Raw genomic sequence first — 15,387 nt, forward strand, 5'->3', positions numbered from 1 at the left:
ATAGAAAGTTAAAGGGTTAATCATGTAGTCAAAATAACCGAGTGCTTAATCACGATCCATATTAAAACACAAAACACGTATCAGTTGACAGGATATGGGGATTGCTAAAGTCACGAGTATATATACGTATATATGTATATGTACGCAACTATAGACCAGGATGTGGTAACTGATAAGAATTTAGTAAATTCGCAAAAGAGATGACTCTTTGCACGACAAAACAGATAATAAATTAGCTGTCAGAACATTATGGCGAATACTCAGATTAGATTAGGAATATCGCAAGTGCGTGGGCTGAGTTGATGGTCACACGGACCACATCCGTTAGAGAAGAGATAGCGTATCGATAGGCAGGGGGAGCAGGGACCTGATATTAAAAGGGAGCCTGAAACAGTGATGGTAGATGACAGGGAAATTCCCTGTGCGCAGGGAAATTTTACGTCAAAATTTATAAAAGAGAAAAAGGGGAATTTGAAGCTTATTTCATTAAAATAAAGGGAATTTTACTCAATTTGCAATATTAAAAAACAACAATTTATAGAAATTATAAAAATCATAGAAATCTATTATAATATAGTATTATATTATATAAAAAATAAAATACGTAAACTAAAATAAGCAAATATCGGTTAAGATCGAGCATCGACCTTATTTCACTATTGTTTAAAAATATAGATAGTATTTACAATCTACAGTAGTTTATATTTACTAGGTACTATATTATTATATAGGTACCACCAGTAGCTGTACCACGTGGTACTAGATAAATATACTAAATTATTTTTATGTATTTAAATTTTAATTTAAATTTAAAAAATGTCTATCACTACTCGGCAGGTACTAAAAAGTATATGTACATATGATTGAACACTTTTATAACTGAGTGTTTATAATTATTTCATACAATGTAACTGTGTGTCGTGTTAAATTGATGTCCACGACAACATAATAAATAGGTATTTGCAGGGAAATTTTTTTTAAAAAGAGAAATTTAAGACTTGTGGATGGGAATTCTGTATGCTATCATCTACCATCACTGGCCTGAAACAGCCTGTATTCAGACGTGTCTACTCCAGAGCACAACAAGCACCTTCACGTCACTCTGTGTAGTATTTGGTCATTTGGACTTAGACAAAATTACTGAAGTACATTTAAATAAACTACAAAGTATCTTTTCATCTGTCTACATTTATTTATAAACTACCCTGTCAACATCTTCATCATCAACACAAGTGGTCTTGCTTCCTGCAAAAATCATAATATTATACTCGTGGTTAACGGCTATCAGAATATCACTCTGACCAGCCCCAACGACGAGAATATTACAAACGTAAGCACTAAGCACCACAACCATGAAAACAGTTGGTAGTAAAGTAGCAGTCGACTATAATAAATTCAAAATAATTATTAATGATTAATATAATATCAATAGATAATATTTAATTAGGTATAATATAATTATTTTACCTTTCAACTATAAATGTTTTGTTCATGAACATTAGAAAATAATAATCGTGGTTCGAATACTTCTGTATTGAGTGCACGTCAAATTAAATAAGAATTAAATTTATTAGATCTCTTTATTACTAGAATATAGTAAGTTATAAATTGTCATAAATCGTGAATCGTGATATTATAATCTGTAGTGTTATCAATATTAAGGTCTAGATTACGCTTTGATAGGGGAAAGTGTAAACCACGGAGCAAGGTGCATCAATAATACACCCAGCCACGAAGTAATATTACTCTATGCCACGGACAGATAATCAAAATAGTTCATGATGCGAACATTTCGGGGCTTTTTTTTCACACCGTTTTGAGCAACCGAATTTCCGTCTTCTGATAGTATCATGGAACAACCCTCCCCCCCCCTGAATTCTATTCTCAACAGATCGCCGTTTCCTCTATGTGAGGTGTATATAACGATTTTTTTCATTTTCAGATATCCCGTTTTTTTCAGAAGTTCGACCGACGAATTAAACATTTATGAAGTATTAAGTAAACATAGGTAAGATAATACTTTCAATAATTTTATGTTTTATCCTTCTATTCATTAATCATTATTCATCAATGCAATATTAGTAATCACTTATCAGTGATCACTCATTGTGAAGGGTCAAGACGTGACAAGTAATGAACTATTGAATAATTCAAAAACATTTATCAACTGACTAGACAACTTCCGCCACAATGGTTTTTGCAGCTTTCGTTCGACGACTGATATTTTTGACAACAGTTTTAATTATCTCAAGGTACCTACCACATTTATTAGTTAGTATAACGGATATAAATAACTGTGCGTCCAAACTGAATATTCATCCTTGTTTAGTTGCGTCGTTGTGTGGACTATTAATCAATTACTAATTAATTACTAATACAATTACTAATACAATATTATTTTCTTTTTAATATTTCACTATTAAAATGTTCTGTTTACAGAGAAATAAAATAAGATGCGCAATTATTCCATTCCAAAAATATTGCGTTCCACAGCAAAATTACCAGAAAAACCTGCCTAGGAACGCGTTGGATATGGAACAGGTGTGTTGTTTCTCAAGCAATGTTAATGTGCTCTAATGTTAACCCATATGATCATTTAGGTGTCAGTGAATTCAAATTGCAAAGAAAAGATCAGTCTCTGTGGGTAGCAAAAATTATCAGTCGTTATGCTAGTAGAGATCGCAAACAGTTTACCAATCGTCTACAGCTGGAGGCCAAAGTATTATTGTCACTCAACCATCCTAATATAATTGGCTACAGGGCATTTATCAAAAGACCTGATAGCCGAGAAGTATGCACTTACGAGCTAAAACAACACCAATCTTTTAAATGTTTTCTGTAAAGTTCTTTTAATTTTAGGTACTATTAACGACACAATGTGAACAAAGCTTTATCGATTTGATTATAACGCGCAAGGAAGAGAATCTTTGACCATATCCTGTAATATATCACAAAAGTTGCTATAGACATTACAAAAGCATTAGATTATTTACATTCATCTTTCATATAACACGGAGACATAAAATCTGGAAATATTTTAGTGAAAAGTAAGTCTGTTTATGTGCTGTAATTACTAGTAACAAGATATGTGCAGCAGTATAGGGTAGATGTATACAAAAAAAAAATACTATACTAATTTAATTTTAAAATAAAGGAGATATATGTAGTTAAAAATAGTAACAGCAACTCAGCTGCAGACAATTGTTGTGCCCTGCAATAACAGTGAAACAGAAAGAGACTGACGGATCAACTAAAATTTCATAATTATACCAGCTAAAAAATAATATATTCAATTTAAATTATAAATCATAAACATTTTTACAGATTTCTTGTATCAATAATCTAACAATAATAATTACACACTTTAGGGGAATATATAAAAACTTCTTTGATTATTTTTTTTAAAGTGGCCCCCGGCCCTGACTGAAGGTTTTCTTTTTAATATGTGTTAATTTCCTTTTGTCTTTTAGTCAATGAAAACATAAATACAAATCAAGACACATTTGATGTAATATTTTACTATTTTATATTTCATAATATTATTTAATTTTAAGAAGATATAAATAAAATTGATAAACTTAATACAAAATTCTAGTAACTGGACTAAAAACCAAATTATAAAAATATCATTAATTTACTAAAATAATGTTAACTGAAAAATTATTAATCCTTGTATTATGATAAGGTTTACATTAAACAATGTATTTAGTTGTTAAATTTCTATTTTTAAGATTAATTAAATTTTTATCTTAATTTTTACAGATAACTTTGAGATTGTAAAGTTTTGTGATTTTGGTGTCAGTTTGCCATTAAAATTTGATGGAACATTGCATAAAATAAAGCATTATACATTGGAACTCCTTGTTGGTCTGCTCCAGAAATATTTAAGGGTGAAGAATGTATGGGGGCAATCATCACAAGTAAAGCTAATATTTAGCATATTTTTAGCTTCTTCTGATGATTCATCTGACCATAAAGTTGATGGGAATTACATATCAGTTTCTACATAGTTTTTATGTAAAAAATTGTCCAAAATTTGACGTAGGAGCATTTTCTATGTAACTCGTATACCTATTGTACCTAAATATTATTTTATATTTTTATACTGTACATAAATATTATTATTATACATAGTATATACACATATTATTTGGAGCGCAATCGTGTTGTGATTTTATCAGATAAAGATTGGGACGCGATCGTCTTGCAAATTTGGTGTGCAATTGTTTTGTAATTAGCCGGATAAAAAAAAGAAAAAGTACGCAATTGTATTGCAGGAACTAAAAACAATACTGAGCGTAGACGGTCAGTCAGCCTATATTATAGGCCCTATAATATTACTAAGTAATAGAATTTATTAATTTTACGTAAATATGATTTTAAGCACATCTTTATTAAAATAAATTGATTGTCTTAGATTTTACATTTTTTCTGTCCGTAAAAACTTCATTTGGAATATGAGTGTTCAGTACCCTCCCTGATACTAAAAACCATTCAATGGCCAAGTTGCCGCGGGTCAATTAATAATTTTAAAAAAATATATATATATATAGATACATTCGTTGTTCATATAATAGAGTTCAAGTGTTTGACGGAAACCGATCAGAGCTAATATTCTATAGATTGAAGATAAAGAATGTTACTGAAGATGACAAAATACTTTTTTATACTTTTAAAACCTTTTTATACGTTATTTATTACTTAATTAATTAACACTTATTTTGTACATAATTTTAAATAAAATGTTTTCGATTGAACTTTACAATTGCATATTTCAACATTTTTAGAAGCATATTTTGAGGACTATTTGTAAATATAAATCCGGTCCCTAGTTAAATGCTATTTGTAAAAAATCACATTCCTAATTTTAAATATAAATTCTAGCTTATCTAATATAGATCACCTTTTAAAATTAAATAATGTAAAATCTACTGAAGTAGATTCAATAAATAATATCATTCTGCATAGAGGTGAATTTTCTATCTTTAAAATAAATATTAGTAGTATTAGTGCTCATTTTAATGATCTAGCAATTTTATTAGGCTCAGTTGAAAGTTATTTTGATATTATTGTGTAATGTGAAACGTGGAAACATGAAAACATGACTATTGATTTAATTTAAATGGTTATATAACTATAAATTCTTTAGGTATTTTTAATAAAAGTGATGGTGTTACAGTCTCAATTAGACAACCCATTAAATTATTACAAATTGAAAAACAAATCTTATTAATCTGTAATTCAATACAACTTATATTTCATAAAGACAAGTTAGTATTTTCACTTATTTGTATATTTAGAATTTAGATCTCCAAATGATAACTTGGAACTATTTCTTAAAGGTTTTCTTATTGAAAGTGAATATACATAGCGTATTAATTAGAACTGAAAATCGGTATACTTGTTAAAATTATGATAATATAGATGATATAATAGAAGTCTTAACACGAAAATATTAGAGGTTTTAAATTAATCAACAATTTTTAAATATAAGATTTACAAATCAAAAAAAATGCAGAAACTTAAGGAATCGTAACTTTTATTAGAAATAGCGAGAAATTATATACTAAATGAGCAATACTACAATTTTTATAGAAACATATTAAATAAACTTGTACATCTATCTAAACAATTATATTATCAAAATAGATTACAGCAAGCTCAATCTGATACTAAATTAGTTAGGAATATAATAAATGAGGTCACTGGAAAACCGAACCAAATTGTTAATGGAATTAGCAAGGTAATAAATAAAGTTGGTATTGTTACAGATTCTAAAATTGATATCTGTACGGAATTTAATGATTTTTTCATTAATGTAACGAATTGACAAAGATAAAATAATAAAACTTATAGGTAAAATTATAATCATAATTATTATTTCGAAAATAATCTGACAACTTATATACCTACTCAAAAATGTTTCAAATTCTATTGCTTTTCATTTATTCATTATTTTTAATCATTCATTATCGATGGATAAATATCCTGCAACCTTTAAAAAATGTATAGTTATATACTTATACCGTTATACAAAGCAGGAGATAAATTATAGCAGAAATTACCGTCCCATTTATCAATAAATTTGTCAACAATTTTTAAAATATGTATCAACATCAGAGTACTTGATAACCTCGAAAACCTGTTGCAATAAAGATTATAATTATTATTATTATTATTGTTGTAAGTGTTTGATTTTAATATTTTTACGATATCCGATTTTCATCGCTAAATTAACAAATTTTCATCTTTCAATTTTTGATAATTTGTTGTAATTTAAAAACTTATACCTGTATACAATTGAAATTTTTAACAAATTAAAAAAAAAAAACATTCTCATAGTTACTTGGTAACATTTTCAAACATTTTACACTCTTTTAATGCTATTAATGGTATTTTTAGCCATAAAAAAAAAATTTTAAATTCTGTAAATAATTTTAAGTTACAAATTTATACGCGTTATTCTTTTTATTTATTTATTAAATTGTATTATACTTATTATATTCTTATTATTTTTTAGTCATTATACATGTTTAAACGCAGGTTTCGTAGTTTAAATCTTCGCACGGTAGATAGATAGATTCTACATTCTACATAATATATACTAATTAATACTTTTTTATTGTCATTTGTCTTCTGCATAACATAGATAATAAATTATTATATTACAAAACTCTCTTATATACCTAATATTCCTAAAAATGACATTCGTATTATAGCCAAACTGAAAAAATCCCAATAATAAAAAGGTGGACAAATGAGTACCGATCTGCTGTACAATAGTTATCAAGCATTCAAGCATGTCGTTGTAATATGGATGTTAATAGTACTACTTAGTATGACTCATTTTCATTTTGAACTATATAATTTAATATAATTTATAATAATAATATACATATATTATTGCGTTAACTCCGACCTTGTAATCAGGGATCGAAACCGTTTCAAATTTTAACGGTTACGGTTTTAGTTCTTGAGAACGGTTTTCTAAATTTTCTGGTCTTGGTTTAGGTTTTAAGATCGATTTTTAAAATTTTTTGGTTTTGGTTTCGGTTTTAAAAAAGGTTTTTCAAATATTTTATCGGTTTAAAGAACGGTTTTAGAAAATTATCGGTTTTGGTTTTTGGAACGGTTTTTGTTAATTTCCATTTTATTTTCCTGTCTAATTACTGTAGACTCGAATTTTATTATCTATTAACTATTATAAGGGCTGAGTCTAAAGCCCTGAAATATGGCTACTTTGTATAATTAGTGTACAATATAGGTACGATATAACAAATTTACGTTCAGCAGAACTAATTTTGTGTTATTAACTTCAATATTTTGTATCTAATTTAGGTGCCTCGTGCCTACTTTTGTATTCGGCATAATATTATGTTGTCATATTATGGTTGAGATCATTATTCGATTACATTAATATTTAATTGTATATTACAATAACATCACACTATATTATTTGTATTTGCAATTTATTTTGAATCATAATTTTAGAGCAGGGTGGAACGGAGGAGAAGTTAAATGTTTAATACCATTTGTTTCACAAAATTGGCTGAACTCATTTGATGTGAAGGGGGTGCCATTGTCAGAGACAATAGTATCAGGAAGACCGAATCTCGCAAATGTTTCCTTAAGTTTCTCTAAGGTATTGAATGTGTCAGCATTGTCTACCTCAAACACTTCTGGCCACTTGCTATAAGAATCTATTATGATTAAGAACATTTTATTATTAATAGGACCTAAATAGTCTAAGTGAATGCGCTCAAAAACATGTAATGATTTTGGCCATTTCGTTAAAATACATTTTTGTGGTTCAGGTCTACTTTCTAAACATAGAGTGCAACTTTTAGCTGTACGTTCAATATCTGAATCTATTGATGGCCACCAAAAGTATGATCGTGCCATTGACTTCATTTTTACTATGCAAGGTGAGAACTATGTAACTCTCTTAATAATAATTCAGTAAGGCTGTTAGGTATAACCATTCTGTAACCCCAAACTAATACATTATCTTCTATCATTAATTCATCTCTTCTATTATAAAATGATTTTAATTCATAGGGTACATCCTTAGGCCAGCTACTATTTAAATAACAAATTACTTTTTGTAAATTTTTGTCTTTAGCTGTTTCAGATTTAATTTGTAAAAAACTCACAGGTAAATATTCTTCTACCCAATTTAGCACATCGGTGTCTTTACCCACATTTATTAATTGATCACTATTATCTTGGCATGGTAAACGGGATAGACTGTCTGCTATTGTGTTTGTTGAGCCTTTTATGTACTCAATTTGGTAATCAAATCCAGAAAGAAAGAATGCCCACCTTTGCAACCGCCCAGATGCCATTTTAGGAATTGGATTATTTTCCCCTAGTAGTGGTATTAAAGGCTTATGGTCAGATCTTATGATAAATTTTCTTCCCTTTAAATATTGAAAACATTTTGTAATTCCCCAAATAATAGCTAAAGCTTCTTTATGAATAACAGAATAATTTTTCTCTGCACTTGTTAGTGTGCGCGATGCAAAACAAATTGGTCGTTCAGATGAGTCTGGAAATTTGTGTGAAATTACAGCTCCTATGCCAAATTGAGATGCGTCGCAAGAGATTATTATAGGTAAGGTAGGATTATAATGAGTTAATATTTGATCAGATTTAAGTATTTTTTTTACTTTATTGAATGCCTTCAAACACTGATCATTCCAAATAAATGGTATTTCTTTTTTTAATAAATTGTGAAGTGGAGCTAAAAGTGTTGACAAATTTTTTATGAATTTTCCATAATAGTTAATCATTCCCAAAAAAGATTTTAGTTCGCTTACATTTTTTGGAACTGGCATTTTTGAGATGCATGATACCTTTTTCTCACTGGTTTTTAACCCATCTTTATCAATGACATGCCCCAAGTACTCAACTTGTGTTTTAAAGAACTCACACTTATCTTTATTGAGTTGGAATCCCGCTTCCTTACAACGTTTGAAAACTTCTTTTAGATTTTCTAAGTGTTCCCTATCGTTCCTACCGGTTACGATTAAGTCGTCTAATAGATTTGCTGTAAATGGACAATTTTTGAATACTTTTTCTACCTCTCTCTGGAAGATGGCTGTTGCTGGCTTAACACCATAAGGCAATCTCAAAACCTCATACACACCTTTATGTGTACTCCATGCCAATAGCTTGCTTGTCTGTGAATCTACTTTTAATTGATTATATGCATTTTTAAAATCTAATTTTGAAAACTTTTCACCACCTTGTACACTTGCAAATAGCTCCTCGATTTTAGGAAAAGGATAATGTACATCTTTAATATGTTTGTTAATAGTGGTTTTATAATCTGTACACAACCTTATTTCACCATTTGGTTTAAGCACAGGAACGAGGGATGTTCCCCATTGGCAATCTTCACTCTTTTTAATTACATTAGCTTTTTCTAACTTGTCTAATTCCTTTTCAACAGCTATTTTATAAGCAAATGGTATAGTACGGTGTTTACAAAAAATTGGATTCACATCACCATTCAATTCTAAATGAATTTCAAAATTTTTGTATTCACCTAATTTATTATCAAAAATATCTTTGAATTCATCTAGCAGTTGATGAACTTTTTCATTTTTAACACTTTCAACGCTGTTGATATTTTTACCAATTTGTACTAAGGAAATATTAAATAGTTTCATAAGGTCTCTACCAAATAAAGAATAATAATTAAGTGAACTTTTTACTACCAATAATTTAGCTTCTACACTCTTGTCTTTAAATTTAACTCTTGCATTAAATTCACCAATTGGTCTCAAAGAAGTGCCATCAAAAAAATTGAGTTTAGTATCAACTTTTTCCAATTTCATATCTGGCCATTTCTCTTTAAAAATACTCTCAGTCAATACTGATCTCGCCGCACCTGAGTCAATCTCCATGTTTAAAATCTTATTATTAATTTCAACTGAAATTAATTCAGGGGGTATGTGAGTATCGGGTTTCATATTAAACAAATTAAATTCGTCTAAGCCGTCAACACGGTTGCCATTAGTAACTTCTACATTCCCTATCAACTTTTTATTTTTACATATAGTTGCCAAATGCCCTACCTTGGAACAAATTTTACACTTATATGACTTATACTTACAGCTGGTAAATTCATGATTTTGCTTGCCACAATGGAAACACGAACTTTTACTGTTTTTCTGGTTTGTATCTTTCTGTGAATGTTGATGGTTGGAAGTTGGTCGATTACTCTTTTATTGATGCTGCTGACGCCCTGCCGCTCCTCGCTCATTGACCGTCTTTGATTTTTGATATGATTGGTGTACTTTGTTAATTGGAAAAGAAACTTCGTTGGATTGTCTGATGGATGCTTCTCTTTTTTGTGCGATTTCAACCAGTTCAATAAGGTTTGTATTTGGTTCTTCTTCGCACAGCCTGTCCAGTATTGGACCTTTTGACAAACCAGTAACAAATTTATCTTTAAGTGCCTCTATTAGGTGATTTCCGAAATTGCAATTCATAGCTGCTTTCTTCACGTGTACGTACCATTCATTAATAGATTGGTTGCTACTTTGTTTTAACTCATAAAATTTCGTACGCTCACGAACGAAATACAGCTACTTTAGGAGAAAACTGTTTTTTTAAAGTATTACATACTTGTTCGTAATTCAATGTATTTGGCAAAATTGGGTCGCATAATTCTCGTAGAATTTTATACGTGTCGGCACCGATTACCGTAATTAGTACTGACACTTTACGCTCTTCTTCGACAAAATTTGCAATAAAAAACTGATCGAGCCGTTCGATGTACAAGTTCCAGTCTTCACCGGTTTTGTATTCTGGCGCCGTGCCAATGCTTCTCGACATTATTTGTGGATTGCTAGAGTTTCCTGATGCGATAGAATTATCTGAATTGCTTGCCTGTGTCTCGTCGTTCGCCATGAAGGGAGACTACAACCATGAGTAATTTCAAAAAAAAAATTTTTTTTTTATCCGTTTGAATCCTCGTCGCCACTGTAATGTATGACGCCTTGTCAATACATTGATATATAATAAATATAAGAAATATACATTAAAGTAAATCAGAACTTTATTTTAAATATAAATGAGATTCAAAGAAACATGTTTTACAATTCAAATTGGAGGGAAAGAAATTAACAATGAATAATCAGTAATGACTAGCACCATTCTCAGAGTGTGCTTCTTATCAAATTAATACATCAAAGATGTTATATATTACAATTATCTTATGTGAACGTCATCTACAACTTATAAATGATTTATTGAACTTTAAAAACTATTACATATGTACATACGTTTGTTCGCATTTGGTAATTACGCCAGCAGCATACAACATTCTATGCTAGTAGTTTTCCTAGAAGTAGTTACCTATTCATATAATCACAACCATAGTAAATCTATTAAAGGGTGTTAAACATGAACAATTGTTTAAATAATTTATGAACTTTGAATTTCAATCATCGAAATTAATGATGTATACGTCTCAAAAATGATTATAATTAAATGTATTTTTGTTACAATATTATAATATTATAATGAAACATATGTCTTGAAATTTACTAACGCTGGACAATATAGGTACAAACGTATAGATGTACGAAAATTAAAATTATCAAGGTCGACTTTGGCTTACCTTCGAATCTCAAAATACTATAGCCGTGAGTCGTCGATGTGAACGCAAAAAAGTAAATATTTCGAACGCATAATAATTATACAGTATTTGATATTTAAAAATGTTGAATAAATTGAAAGTTAGTCGTTTCATGTTTTTTTTTGCAATAAATGTGATTTTCGTGAGCCCATTCTACTATTTTGATTTTTGGTGCAGTGTTGAGAAGCAATGTTGAGAATAGATAAAAAAAAATTAATTTAGATAAGATACAGATAATTATATATTTATTTATCAAGAATTCTAGATAAATACCAAATATCTACGTAATACAGTAGATAAAACTAATTTTTATTATATTTAAATAATAAATTTACTTCTTTAAATATACGTGAACATAAAGTTATTAATATTTAATAAAAACATTTAGAACAATTTTAGTAAAAACAAAAACAACGTTTTGACACTTAGCCCATTATTGATTTCTAGTCTTCAAATAATGAATATTATTCCTGAAAAATTAATTTATGATTTAAGAAAAATGTACTTGATAAGTAAATGTATCATCTAAGATAATCAATAGATAAATATCACAATAATTATCTAGATAAGATATAATAGAGTAGTAATTTGTTATCTAGATAAGTCTCAACACTGGCCGTGAGTTGTCGATGTATGATTACAGTGCTTTAGTCAGAGGGTGGGCACAAGGGGAACGTGCGCCCCCCCCCCCAGAAATTTTTTTTAGCTTGTTTTATATTATAATATATGTTTGATAAAAATTAAAAGTTAAGGCTGTCGAAGTGAACCATTTTGAAGGTGTTGGATTTAGGAAATATTGTACATCCAACGTTAGTACTATATCTATGTGAGCAGTGACTGATCATTAGTGTGTGCGAGTTCCCCGAACGCTTTATGTAATTTAAGAAAAATGAAGGCTAAGATTCTTAAACCCAAGTAAAGTACATACGCGCAGTCACGTGATTATATTTTGTGATGAAAAAATGTTCAACGTACATGTGCCACAAAACTCCCAAAAAATGGAAGATAAATTCACCCAGTACCAAAAGCCCTTTTGTCTATTTTAATTTTGAAATATTCTAGATTATGTAGGAAATGGATTTATGATCTGTGGTATTTTTTAATTAGAATTGTAGTATCAGAGTAATTTTCTTTTTTTTTTTAAATATTCAGTTTTACTTTTGAATTACTAAAAAAAAATAATCGCTTCCAACAAAACACACAAAAATAGGAGAAATTGTTTTGTTATTTTCTAAATTAAAATTGGAAAATTGGCTAGAGAAAAAAAAATTAAGCGCCCCCTCAACATTTTTTTCTGGTTACGGCACTGTATGATAATGTATACATATGATTCATATCTCTATAATAATAAATGTTATTATGTATTACTCTCGATGTCCAGACAGTCATCACCCTTTACGCTAACGTTTCCGTTAAACGTACGAAAGGCCGTGTCACATTTTAACGAACAGGCAATCTCGTCTATTTTGGCACCCGGCTCGTTGATTGTGAGCACCTGTAGATGCTATGGAAGAGGGTTTTAAACAATTTATGAAGAACAAACAATTTGTGATACGACTTGAAGAGCCATCAGGTGACGTATTTACTTATAAGGCCGAACCCGTTAATCACCATAGGTGGTAGGCTGGTACAGGACGGCTAAGCACAGCTGTCCTAGGACATTGGTTTACATTGGGCCTAAATAAAAAGACTTAACATTTTAAAACAATTTGCGAAAAGTGAAAATGGAATTTTCTCCAGCAGACAAATATAGTACGTCGATCAAAGTGATTATAACTTACGTTCACAGTGTTTTGGACGGCAAACTGTCACACGCTTTCACCCATACGTGAAAATGTGTCACCGTTGATCAACGGTGAGTTACATACACTTGATGGATCTTACATACTCTCAATCCAGTCGAAATCAGACGCATAGCGTTTTTGAACATCGTCACTGTATTGTTGTGAAAAAAGACTTGTAAAGTATAATTCGTAATAGATTATACCTAATAATATTCAAAATAATCACAAGAGCTGAGAGATACAAATTATGTTTTCAAGTACAAAATAAATCGAATAACAATATGAGAATGTTTTTTTTAGTTCCCTTAATGACCGAATGTATCGGTATAATATTGTATTCTAATCAAGCCATATCAGGGACTGGAACCTTTTGGATTTTTTCGGTTCTGGTTCCGGTTCCGATTCCGGTTCTTAATATTATAAAATATGGGTTCCGGTTAATTCCGGCTCTTACCGGTTCTTAAAAATGAGTTTTTTGAAACTTTACCTATTCCTTATTAGGTTGATTTTTTACTCATCAAGTCATAACTTGGCCCAGTCTTATAAAAGATATTTTTAAAATTGTATTTAAAATACATTCCAAATATTTTTTTTAATTTTATAATTGCTAATTTAATGTTACCTCCTAAAATTATGGATTAAGCTAAGAATAATAAAACTATGACAAAGATACATGCATATTGTATGCTCCTAAACTTGTGTAACATTATAATTTATAATATAAAAGTGTTTAATGTGAAGGTATATAATACAATTTCAGTCGTCCGACTGTTAGAACCTTTACAAATTACAATAACAATATGATCATCTCTTGATTATTGTGTTACACCTTTTATAGTTACAATAACAATAATTACATTATTGTATAGTCATTACAATGACTATACACTATACAGGGTAATCAACCAATCATTCAAACTCTGACAAAAAATTTAATTTTTCAAATTAGAATCCCTTTTATCTGCTGTAAATTATTTGCTGGATATTTTTTAAAATAGGTGTCTATCTAGACATATAGTTCAAAGTTCGAAAAAACAGTATTTCAATTATTAAATATTTATACTAAGGTTAGTAGGTGGACCTTATTACTTATTAGTTTCCTGGTTTTATACATACATATAAGCTAGATATTATAATATTGGATCAAGTGTTTATTATACTTTACCATTTTTACGAATTTTCTATTTGTTTGTTAATGTTAAAACTTAAAATTATAATTTGGTCATTAAATTTAGTGTTTATTATAATGTATACATTATTGAGTGATATTGTCCAAAATTTAATTTATAAAAATCTTTATAAAAAATAATATTGTTCGTTCGAATTCATACCGTGATTCGCTTCGGTAATTAATTAGTGTACAAATTATATTAACTGTATTACAATTTTTTTTTCTATTTATAAAATTGTTTCCGAAAAGGAAGCCGTATTCTAGAGAGAAATAAAAATAATAGCGGTTTTAAGGTGTCCGAGTTATGCTTTTGATTTTGACCATAACTCAAAAACATGAACGTATTCGAAGTTGAGACATTCACAGATTGATTATTCTTGTATCAAAAAACATTTATAGGTAGTAAATTCTGACGAAATCCTTGAAGCCGTTTTCGAAAGAAAATGTAAAGGTGCAGACGTAATTATTTGTCTGTAAATACTAAAAAGTACTGAGAATTACTACAATTTTTAAACCAATATACTCTTACCTATATCTTCCAAACTCATTAAGGTAAATGCATTATTTTTAGTACCTGCACAAAGTTCAATAACTCAACAACTACTCGTTCCAATTTTGATTTTGATACCTACGTCATAATTTTCAGAAAAATTTTCTGCTAAATAATTTGCAGTTGAAAAGAGTGATTTTTAGAAAAATAGAAGTTTGTATCTCCACAGGACACTCCTAATGCGCACCGTCGCCGGTTTGAATCCCGACCAAGGGCACGGCATCGCTCTTTG

At 29.4% G+C, this 15,387-nt stretch overlaps 1 protein-coding gene across 1 annotated transcript; it reads right to left on the bottom strand.

The window, feature by feature from the left end:
• Nucleotides 1–7,479: 7,479 nt before the first annotated feature.
• LOC103309575 (uncharacterized protein K02A2.6-like) lies at nucleotides 7,480–7,911 on the bottom strand. Its single transcript, XM_008185332.1, has one exon. It carries the CDS (start codon nucleotides 7,909–7,911, stop codon nucleotides 7,480–7,482), a length of 432 nt encoding a protein of 143 aa, XP_008183554.1.
• Nucleotides 7,912–15,387: the final 7,476 nt, after the last annotated feature.

The sequence above is a fragment of the Acyrthosiphon pisum genome, chromosome X (genome assembly GCF_005508785.2).
Source record: "Acyrthosiphon pisum isolate AL4f chromosome X, pea_aphid_22Mar2018_4r6ur, whole genome shotgun sequence".
Taxonomy (NCBI): Eukaryota; Metazoa; Arthropoda; class Insecta; order Hemiptera; family Aphididae; genus Acyrthosiphon; species Acyrthosiphon pisum.

What these genes read in the sequence shown, in the direction of transcription:
- LOC103309575 (XM_008185332.1), bottom strand. Translation starts at nt 7,911, where the DNA reads ATGAAGTCAATGGCACGATCATACTTTTGGTGGCCATCAATAGATTCA.